The sequence below is a fragment of the Callithrix jacchus genome, chromosome 3, assembly GCF_049354715.1.
Source record: "Callithrix jacchus isolate 240 chromosome 3, calJac240_pri, whole genome shotgun sequence".
In the NCBI taxonomy this organism is placed as follows: Eukaryota; Metazoa; Chordata; class Mammalia; order Primates; family Cebidae; genus Callithrix; species Callithrix jacchus.
The window spans coordinates 124,195,116-124,206,291 of NC_133504.1; the positions used below are offsets into that span (position 1 = coordinate 124,195,116).

The 11,176-nt window shown below is 40.0% G+C and overlaps 1 protein-coding gene across 1 annotated transcript; it reads right to left on the reverse strand.

Annotated features, from left to right (window-relative positions):
* Positions 1–8,953: 8,953 nt before the first annotated feature.
* On the reverse strand, positions 8,954–10,162 carry LOC100402310 (platelet factor 4-like). The gene is made up of 3 exons (XM_002745757.7): positions 9,998–10,162; positions 9,560–9,689; positions 8,954–9,437 (listed from the first exon to the last, which is right to left on the reverse strand). The coding sequence occupies exons 1-3, from the start codon at positions 10,086–10,088 to the stop codon at positions 9,350–9,352; spliced, it is 309 nt and encodes a 102-aa protein (XP_002745803.3). The 5' UTR covers positions 10,089–10,162; the 3' UTR covers positions 8,954–9,349.
* Between the last annotated feature and the right edge of the window lie 1,014 nt (positions 10,163–11,176).

The following is an 11,176-nucleotide window of genomic DNA, read 5'->3' on the forward strand; positions in this document are numbered from 1 at the left end:
CTCCTTTGGCCCAACTTGGCTTGGGAATTGTCCTTCACAGCTGCTGTCCCTATTTCTCTATACTCATATCTTCCAATATAGTGACTCTGGCTCTGAGAAGAGAAGAATAAAGATGTGTGAATGTGATGTTAAATTCCTGGAACAGTTCACCCCCAAAGTACAAGGGCATAGTGGATGCTAGAGTTAGTGTCAGCATCTCTATTCTATTCAGTCTTCTAAAGATTGCTTGCCTGGCACCCCCTTCTCTTTCTTCTGTTAATGCACCTTCAATTACCTGCTCTTAGTCCATAGGTTTCAGGTAGGATAATACATCCTTCAGTTCGGATAACACATCCTTCAGTTCCTTCCTGTATGCCACCCCCGGCCCTACTCCTGCAGATTTATTCAGATGTGGGCAAGTGACCAAAGCCTGTCCATGTTAGCAATAGTCCCTAGAGTTTTTGCTGGAATGAATGAAAAAGAGGTTCTGAATTCTCATTGGGGTTGCAAAACTTGTAAAATAGGGCCTGGAATTTTGTAATGCTTGAGGAGAACCTGCCTGGGAGTGAATTTGGACCAGAGGGAAGCATAGGTAAGACACGCAGGGGGACCATCTAAGTACATTATATGGACACCTAGGTCCTCCAGCTGGCTCCAGTTTATGTATGGACTTTTCAGTCACATAGACCAACAGATTTTCTTTCTTTCCTGTTTTTGAAGATGGTAAAAATTAGATGTCTGTCTCTTGCCAGTGAAATAGTCTTGCCTAACACTACCCATCTTCCACACTTCTGCTAGAGACAACTTTCCTACACAATTGCTCTAGTTACTTTATTATTAATGCATCTGTCCATTCATCCATTCAAAATTTATCTACCACTCATGATCCAGGAACTAAATTGGGCTGTAAATTGAATTACAAAGAGGGAAAGACAAACTCTGCTTTAATTGAACTCACATCTACAGAGTAGCACAGGAAAATATGGCACTGTGTGGAGGTCCAAGACACTCAAAACAATGTGCAGAGTTTCATGGGCACTCACAGGAGGGGAACACCTGGCCCTCTTTCTTGGAAGGGTGGGAGCTTCCAGAGAAAACTTTCTGGTGGAAGGTGCTACCTAAGGTGAGTTGAGAAGGGACCCACTTCAGAAGAAGTAGACAGACCAAATAAGCATAGAAATGGAAACTGGAAACAGTGTGGTATGACCTGAAAACAAAAATCAGCAGTTTATTTTTTTAACATGGAAATTTAACATTTAGATTGATCTAGCAGAAGCATAGGCAGGCCATGGTCAGTGAAGGCTCCTGCTTATCAATCAAGGACCACGTCAAATGTCACTTCCATTAAAAACCCATCTTTCCATCCAAGGGGTTATCTTGGCCCTTGGATACAAATCACATTGTGGGGGCATTGGTTTAGATACTCCCATAATGGATTATGTATTCTGCAAGGAAAACTATCATATCTCATTCCTGTTTACATCCACCAGACACTAAAATTGTCTCACACCAGTGGCTTTCGTAGGGACTCTAAAAACTATGAATATCTGGTCTTGAAAGTTCACGAGAAGCTTTATGCCAGGACTCTGGATGATGGGTGGTTCTGTCAGGGAAAGGAAGATGTAAACGTGAAGAGAAGTTTTCAGAAGAGACGTTTTCAGACAGGGAATTAGAAGAAACTAGGAGAAAATTTCTCTAAAATGAGTCTGGTTTATCCTAAGCACTAGACAAATGTTTGTTGAAATATTGCATGAATCAATGGTTTCAGACCACTGTTTTAAAACTAAAATATCCTGAAGTCAGGATATATGGAAGCTTCCCTTGAAGGACTGTGGAATTTCTTTAGTTTCTTTTGCCTATGCTGACCTCTGAGGACCAGAATGAAAGCTGTCAGTGGACATTTAATAAATCCAGATGTGACAGTTGGGTCAGAGGCAGAGTTAGAATTCTATAGTAAGAGCTAGAGAAGGGTCTCCCCTACCTGAAAAAGTCAGAGTAATGGATCTGAAACAAAGTCCTTAGAAAGCTCTGATGCCCAGGTCTGCTGACCTATCCAAAGAGACAGATGGGACCTGAAAATGCGTCCAAAGCCAGAGAGCTTGAGCTCCCCAGGTGTGAAACAGGAAGGGAGCAACAACAGGAATAAAGCCAGGGAAGTCCAGGTCACAGATGGAGCTAGAATATCTGTGTTTGGTCTGTAATCATCTGCCTCAGGCAGACAGAAGGATCCAGGTCATTACAGGTTCATGATCTAGGCAGTAAGTGAGTAGATAATAGCTATTGTTTCCACACATTTTTAAATTAATCTATGTGTACAAGGCACAGTGATAGGCTTAGTAGAAGAGGTAAAGTTGGATAAAATATGACTTCTAACATAAAATTCTTTAGCCCGTCTACTCTCTCCTGCAATGCTATGTTATTTTTTTTCTGTTCCTGGCATGATTATTTGATGATATGATTAGAATACAAATACTTAAAATCACATTCAGGTAACACTGAGATTAATTTGATATATTAGCTTTTGTCAGATTTTTTTTGGAGGAGTGGTTGTTGTTTTTCAAACAGGTTTTTAAATTGTTTTGCATCTCCATTTCCTTTAAGATTGTTTTCTGACCTATCTGGAAGTGGTATTTACCATGTAATGACATCATGAGCATATATTTTAAAAAATACAGGATTACAAAGGATAAGGAAAGGAGAAGCTTCTCTTTGAAATAATTATGCAAGAAATTTGTTTTGGAGATGAAAATGTTATTATGACTTTGTCATTCTGAAAACAGAATTTAGGAAATTGAAAGATAAACGTATAAACCACAAATGAAAATAGCATGCATACCATAAAAACACAGATTTCAGCTAAGAAAAGTTTGAATCATCATAAGAACTTGATGTTAACTATCCTGTGTGTAGCATTTTCCAATGTTCATTTTCCTTCAATTTTTTGGTAGGAAATATTTGTGTTTTCCTTTTTACCTTCTTGATCAGCCCATTTACTTAGATAATCTCTGAAGCAGATTCTCCTGAATAATACTGATTTCAGTGGGATTGCTCTACTGATGTGTAACTGAGCTAGTTCATTGATTGACATTTCCAGTTAATTAGGGAAGTAGTTAATCAAGAACACTAAAGAAATACAAGATCTAATTAGATGTGGTGGGAATTATAGTGAAAGAGGAGAAACAAGGACTTGTTCGTGTGTAATTTGCTGTCTGTATATTGCACATTGAAGAAAATATCTATAATAAAATAATGTATAATATGTCCATATCATAGCATCTATGTGTGATTAGAGCACACGAATAGACAGATGAAGGCAACTCTTAACAGAGTCTCTAATAGTTACAAATGTGGCTCTAATTAAAACATCAAACAATGATGAGGCAAATAGCATGAGTGTGTTATAATGTCCATGAATAACTTGGTGAGATCTGTCAGCCTAACAGTTGAGAGCTAGGAAAATGGTGTCTTTCTTTAATTTTCAACTAAAATTCTGTTGGCTGAGTAGCTTATCCTTAACACCAACTGCACCATTACATCACAGCACTAACTGTAGTTTTATTTTTCTCCATGCAGTTAATATTTGACAAACATTTATTTAATACCTACTCTATCACGTATTTTTCTGAAATCCAGAATGAAGAGATGGAATAGGCTTGTTCCTTATTCTCTGATTTAAAGTGAGAAAATAGATAAAGGAATAATCACAGTGAAGCTTAATACTCTGATGGAGGTATGTGTAAATTACTTTATTGCTTATTTTCTAATAGTCCCTATAGCTATCCCTAGAATTACTGAGAAAAGAAGACTGATTCCAACACAGCTGATAAGTAAGAGCTGGTTGTTCCAACTCTGCTCTGACTGCTCTGTTTCAAGCTGTATTGCCTCTTGCCACAATTGCTGAATAGTGATATAATCCTCATGTTGTGTCTGCTTCAATGAAGAAGGAAATACTTGGCAATTTAAATATAAAGTTTATTTATTTTTTGTGTTTTCTTTCCTGGAAAAATAGCTAAGTCAGCCTCTCAATTACTAGATGTCCTGTATATTTTATAATCTTACAGATAGGCTGGCTGACAAACATTGTGGTTTTGTTATTTAATTTTCTTTTAGTTGTTATCAGGAAAATACTACTTGTGTCTATCATGCTAAATTTTTTCTTAACTGGCTGTCTGCACCCAAGTTTGGGTTGTGGTTCTGTGCAGGGGAAGTCCTGGTTTGTTCACTGTAGTCTTCCAAAGGGATTGAGGCTTTTGTTGGAAATGTTATGTGCTCTTAGAGTCGAACTCCAAGGAAAGGAAAGGAAACATTTATTTACTAGGTTTCAGTTCTGAGTCAGAACCCATGTTGGGTTCTATTATAAGGGTAATTTATTCTTTTAAGATCCCTGTGTGGTGGGCTTCATTGTCCTCATTTTGTGACAAGGGAATTGAGGATAACCAGGGTCACATGTAGTCAAAACTGAGATGCAACCCAAACTGTCTTACTCAAAAGCCCAGTGGGATAATGCCAGCATCTACAGGAATAATAAGGAAAAGTCCCATAGGACAAGAATAATTTTGTGTAAGAGCAAGTTAAGTCCACTGAGTGTGAATATGCTTTCATCCAAGTCCTCCTAGAAATCAATGTGTTTTCTATTCTTAACTCAATTTGCATTTGGGAGCAAGTTAGGAGATACATGGCTGAAGCAGATGGGCAGTGAATATAAATGGTAGTCCCACCTGAAAATGACCTAGAATCTCAGCAATCCAGACAACATCTTCTTTGGTGTGACATCTTTACAACAGAAGCTGTTTTTCATGGGTTTCCTTAAGACTCCAACCCCAGGTCAGGGATGGAGATTGAGACTAAAGGAAGACTATAGAACAGGAGATTTAACTTTCCAGCTGGGCTTCAGTATCCTGCCCCTATTGGCTCTCCAAGCATTTTATCTGGAGCGTGGAATCCAATATGGACTGTCAGAACTTAACTCTTTAATCAAAGAACTGGAGAAGTGTTTTTAAGCTACACATCATGATACATCAGTAGGTTATGAAATCACTTTATAGAGGTGTGGCCAATATCTTTTAAGAAATGGAATATGGTAGGATAGAATAGAATACATGAGGACACACAGCACAAAGCAAATGTAAGTATTGTATTATGAGCTTGTTTTCTGTGTGTGAGAGTCTGTATATATGCATATGTGTAGAAATATATACCTACATTTACACACACATACATATACACCAGTGAATATAACAAGCACAGGTCCTACATATATGTATAAGTGAATGCTAGATCACATAGGTTAGCTATTCATGCTCTAGCCAAAGAAAACTAATTATATTATCCTGAACTTGGTTCCCTATTTGTAAAATTGGAATAGGAACACTCCCTAACTACTTGCAATGTGCTTAAATAATTAGTGTTTTCTTAATAATTGTGTACAGGTAAGTGATAATTAAAAATTAGCACTTCAACTTATAATCGTGTCCAATGACTAATATCTCCAAAAAGAAAAATAAGATTGAGTGGTGAAATTACAGGTTTTAAAAAATAGTTTTTTTTTTTCCTCTGTTTTCTGTTATAGTGAACATGCATTGTCTTTTGCAATGAGAAAAATATAAATATATCTTTGAAAACAACTGAATCTTTAATATTCTATGCACTACAGAGGAAATTATTTTACCACAAAGGTATTAGAAGAAAAAAACAATAATAACAAAAATGCAGAATAACTTACAAGGTCAAAATGTCCTTTGACGGTTTTGTTTTATTGATAGATGCCATGACTACGCGGTAAGTCCCTAATTTGTGGACGTTTTATGCTGACTACCTCCAACTAGAGGGGAGTTTAAGTACGTTGAATCTTTATCACTCCATGAATGCTGAAACAACAACAGGGAGTTGCTGTGTCACTTGGGATTTTCCCAGGAGCAAAGCCCTCTCCCCATTCCCATGCTGATAAAGGCAGTAACTTGATATAGTTGGATGTGTGTCCCCACCAGATCTCATGTTGAAACGTGATCCCCAGTGTTGAACGTGGAACCTAATGGGAGGTGTTTGGGCAGATTTCTCATGCACAACTTGGTTCCCTCCCCGTGGTAATTAATGAGTTCTCATTCAGTTCACAGAAGAACTGGCTACTTAAAGGAATCTGGAACCTCCTTCTTCTCTTTTGTTCCCTTCCTCTCACCATGTGGCATGCTATATTAGTCAGGGTTCTCTAGAGGGACAGAACTAATGAAATATACACATATATATGTATATATATATACACACACACACATATATACATATGTATTTACACACACACATACACATAAATAAATACATATGTATTACAGGGGAGTTTATTAAGTTTTAATTCACATGATCACAGGGTCTCACAATAGGCTGTCTGAAAGCTGAGGAGCAAGGAGAGTCAGTCTGAGTCCCAAAACTGAAGAACTTGGTGTCCAATATTTAAAGGTAGGAGGCATCCAGCATGGGAGAAAATGTAGGCTGTGAGGTGAGGCCAGTCTCTTTTTTTTACTTTTTTTTTTTTTTTTTTTTTTTTGCCTGCTGATATTCTAGCTGCATTGGAAGCTGATTAGATTGTGCCCACCCAGATTAAGACTGGGTCTGCCTTTCCCAGCCAATTGACTCAAATGTTAATCTTCTTTGGCTACACCCTCACAGACACACCCAGAATCAATACTTTGTATCCTTTGATCCAATCAAGTTGATACTCAGTATTATCCATCACATACACCTGCTCCCCATTTACTTTCCACCAGGAGTAAAAGCTTCCTGAGGTGTCATCAGAAGCTTAGTAGACGCTGGTGCCATGCTTGTACAGCCTGCAGAACTGTGAGCCAAATAAGCTTCCTATATATATATGGCATCAGCATTCCAGCATAGTTTGACCTTACAAAATGTGTTTTGGTCTTTTGATCCTTTAAAAGTCAAATCTACAAATTATTAAATACAGCTAAGTATGTTGTTTGAGACAGGCAACAAAAGGGAAATTAGAAAAAAAAGTCACATCACACACATCTCATTTCCAATATTTCCCCTTCAAAGTGTATTTGATTTGAACAATTTTTATTGCTACTGCAATTTTATTATTATTATTTGCTACTTATTACCAAAAAAATCCACCATCTGTTAAATTCCTTACTCAAGCCGGGCACAGTGGCTCATGCCCGTAATCCCAGAACTTTAGGAGTTTGAGGCAGGTGGATCATTTGAGGCCAGGAGTTTGAGACCAGGTTGGCCAATAAGATGAAACCCATCTCTACTAAAAATACAAAAATTAGCTGAGTGTGATATCACTTGCCTGTTATCCCAGCTACTCAAGAAGCTGAGACATGAGAATTGCTTGAACCTAGAAGGCAGAGATTGCAGTGAGCTGAGATCATGCCACTGTACTCCAGTCAGGGAAACAGAGCAAGACTCTGTCTAAAAAAAAAAAACAAAAAAATTCTTACTCAGCACTCCAAACTGACTGGGATGGTGCATTAAGAGTAATATTGACACCAGTAATATAATACCATAATACAATTAATAGTTGTTAATTTTTAAGCTCAGACTGTGTATAAAGAACTATGCCAAATATTTTGCATATATCATCTGTTTAGTCCTTAAGACAATCCATAAAGTAGACACTTAATGCCCTCATTTCACACAGGTGAAAACTAAGGCACAGAAGAAAAGTGAGTATGATGCAGCCTTGGATGCCAGGCTAAGGACTTTGGACCTTGAATATTTTATTCGGGGAAATGAAGTATTTGGGTTTTGGAAATAGAATTTGGGTAGTAGTGCATACTGAGATTTAAAAAAACCACTAAATGTGCAAAATCTAGTTGGAGACCATTGTTCATTCTCTCTCCCCATAGATACTCCAACCCTGCACAACTCTGAACCGTTGTTCAAACATGCAAATGACTTAATCATCTTGTGTCTTTCTACTTATCTTGAGACAGTTGCAGTCTTCCCATGGTCCCCCTCACAAATTCCTATTCCGCCTTCAAGAGCTAGTTCATGGAATCAGTCACATTTCACTTTCCTGTGTGAAAGACAGCACAATACTCTAAGCAAGAGCAGGGAGTTGGGAGTCAGAATGATCTACTCAGCCTGTGACAAGCTGTGTCCTTCCCAAGACTGTCACCTCATCTCTATAATGGGAATAATACTAACTTGCAAATTTTAGATGACATTCATAAGTATCTATAAATTGTGTTTACTTTAATTAGTTATCCTAGGTACCTCCCTTCCTGCCAGCCCACCACAGAGATTGAATGGTATCATCTGTATTTTATCATAGACCTTATCCTACCTGTACACATGGTCACATTAGGTTAAAACAGCACTAGCTCATTAACAAGGGTCTGTAGCTTTCTCCTGCCTCAAGTAGTTTCTGCCTTCTGGTCCATGGTGGGGTGGTAGGCTGAATAATGCCCCCACCCTGAGATCCTTGTGTTCTATTTGCTGGACACTATGTATATGTTGCTTAACATGGCAAAAAAAAAAATGTCTTTGCAGATGTATTAGAGATCTTGAGTTGGAAAGTGTTTCTGAATTATTCAAGTGGGCCCAATGTAGTCACAAGCCTCCTTATGAGAGGTAAGCAGGATATAAAAGGTAGAAGAGTCAGCAGAGACAGAGGAGAAGCAGAAGTTGGAGTGATGCAGGTTGAATATTGGGGGAGGGGCTGTGAGGCAAGAAGTACAGGTGAAAAAGAAAAGGAAGTAGATTCTCTTCTAGAGCCTTCAGAAGGAATAGAGTTCTGAGGACACGTTGAGTTTAACTTTTAAGACTTACTTTGGACTTGAGACCTCTAGAACTACAAGCTAATAAAATGGTGTTGGTTAAACCACCGAGTTTGTGGTAATTTGTTGCAGAAGCAACAGAAAACTAATATGCCCACATTACATCACCTTCAGTTCTCCCCAAAATAGAGCAATGCCTTCCTAAAGGATGAATGAAAATATTACCTCATACTTCTCCTAGCTTCCACAATCTTAATATCTCCATTGTTAAGGAATTAATGCTTAAGTGCTACTAATATTTATTGGCAAGCTAATTGTAACAAAAAAGGTAAATATGTAGCTATAAAGTACTGCAATCATAGAAATGAACAAACATGTATCAGCTAACATACAACACCCAACAAAATCAGTCTGTATTAAACCAAACCTTCCTTCATAATGCTTTTTGCTTAAAATTCTGAAAATTTTAAAATATAAAATTGTGATGTGTAAGCATTACTTTTTGCAGTATTATTAAAGAATAGATTGACTATACCAGAACCTCATTTATTTTGTTAATTTAATATAAGAAGGATAATACAAACATCAGAAGATTCTTTCACAGTTAGATTGAAAGTGCACACTTAGGCAGCTAGTAGCTAATGCTCCAATCGTTTCTTAACTATTTTCTTGTACAGTGGGGCTTTCAGGTCCAAGCAGATTTTCCTCCCATTCTTCAGTGTGGCTCTGGCAGGGAAAAGAGAAGAAGTGGCCTTTCAGTCCTTGGGTTTGCTGATAGGATTAGAAGGGGTGGGATGGGCAGAGGAGTCACAGAAGGGGGCACTGACTGATGCAGTGTAAGGACTCACATCAGTTGGACAGTGGGGCAATGGGGTCCGGCCTTGATCACCTCCAGGCTGGTGATGTGCCTGGGACGGACCTGGGAAGTGGTCTTCACACACAGGCACTGCAGGTCCCCATCTCCTTCTTCAGCTTCAGCTGGGCGGGGAGGGGAGGGGGGAGGGGGAGGGAAAGAGGAGGAGGTCATGGCCAGAGGTACTTTAGGGACCTTTTCCACTACCTCCAGCCTTCTTCTCCTTAGCCATAAATCATACTTCCCTCGGAGAGAAGTTGTGCTGACCAGGTGGCGAGGTGCACATGCAGCGCCTGGCACGGTGCCCGCACACTCGGCACGCACGCGCTAAGTGTAGCCGCTATCAGTAGCCTGGAGGACTCCTCCCCGGCCCCAGGGATTCCCGGACCCCCCTCGCCGCTGCCGGCCCTCACAGCCTGGCTTCTGCTCTCACCGCTGGCGAAGGCGACCACAGCTGGCAGGAGCAGCAACCCCAAGAGCAGCAGCCCCGGGTGGGAGTCGCGGGACGCTGCTGCGGAGCTCATGTTGTCGCGGAGGTTTCAGCAGGATCCCAGGGCGCAGGGAAAGTCGGGCTGGGGTTCTGCAGGTAGTAACTTCTGGGCCTTACCAGCAACTTTTATTCCCCGCCCCCGTCCTTCCAGTCCGGAAGCCTGGGGTGGACACTGAGGAACTGTAGTGCAGAAGCTAAGACACTGCTGTGAAGGCTCAGACTCTGGCCAGCCAAGATTACAATACACAAGACTCCTCCGGGCAGCTGCCTTGACTGGGTGCTGGTAGAAGGATGCATACCTCAAACCTTAATGTGTATATATACTTACATTTGTGGAGTTAGAAACAGTACTTGCATCTTAGAAGAGAAGTGTTTTCTGTGTTGTTTCATAGTAGAATCCTCTCCACTCACCTTACACAGCAGGTGGCTTCCGGACCCAGACAGTTCTTGTATCCTTCCCAACTCAAGAACTGCCCATATGCTCCTGACTTCAGTGTTGATTACTATTGAGTTTGGCGGCTGTGAGTGTGAAGGGTATGTTATCTGCAATTGTTTTCTACTACTAATAAGTTGAATTTGGTCTCTAGGCCATGACTCTTCTGAATTTCCCTGAATGTGGAAAACTTACTAGTCTCTGGATGGGATTAACCAGGCTCCACCAACAATCCCTGGTATACTGTAGGATGCAAGGTCTATTTTCCCGTTACTTTTACTTTTAGAAAAATTTCAGAAGTAATATTTGAATGCATTCTTTAAAAAAAAAAAAACCGTAGTGCCTGGCTGTTTCTTCGTTCTTTCCATCCTAAATAATTGCCCAGAAGAGAGGACAAGAGAGTTTGCCAGGCCACATCTCCCAGAGTCTGCTGTGTCTTCAGTCAGTACCAGTGACAGGGTGAGATGGTCTGCACTATTGACAGAAAGCAGTGATGCTTTCTGCAGGAGGACTCAGGGCATCTGGGAGGTGAGGGTGGAGCGGATGCAACAGAATCCCACACAGGAAAGGGGAAGAGATCCATAGGGACCGTCTCTGAAAAAGAATGGGACCCTTCTCTGAAAAAGAATGACTTTGGCTCTTGATCAGGGCAAGGTACACCCTTAACGCAAAGCCAGAAGTTCCCTGTC

What these genes read in the sequence shown, in the direction of transcription:
- LOC100402310 (XM_002745757.7), bottom strand. Translation starts at nt 10,088, where the DNA reads ATGAGCTCCGCAGCAGCGTCCCGCGACTCCCACCCGGGGCTGCTGCTC. An exon ending in TGTGGTCGCCTTCGCCAGCG is followed by an intron (nt 9,690 to 9,997) that starts GTGAGAGCAGAA and finishes CTCCCCGCCCAG; the next exon opens with CTGAAGCTGAAGAAGGAGAT. An exon ending in TGCCCCACTGTCCAACTGAT is followed by an intron (nt 9,438 to 9,559) that starts GTGAGTCCTTAC and finishes TTTCCCTGCCAG; the next exon opens with AGCCACACTGAAGAATGGGA.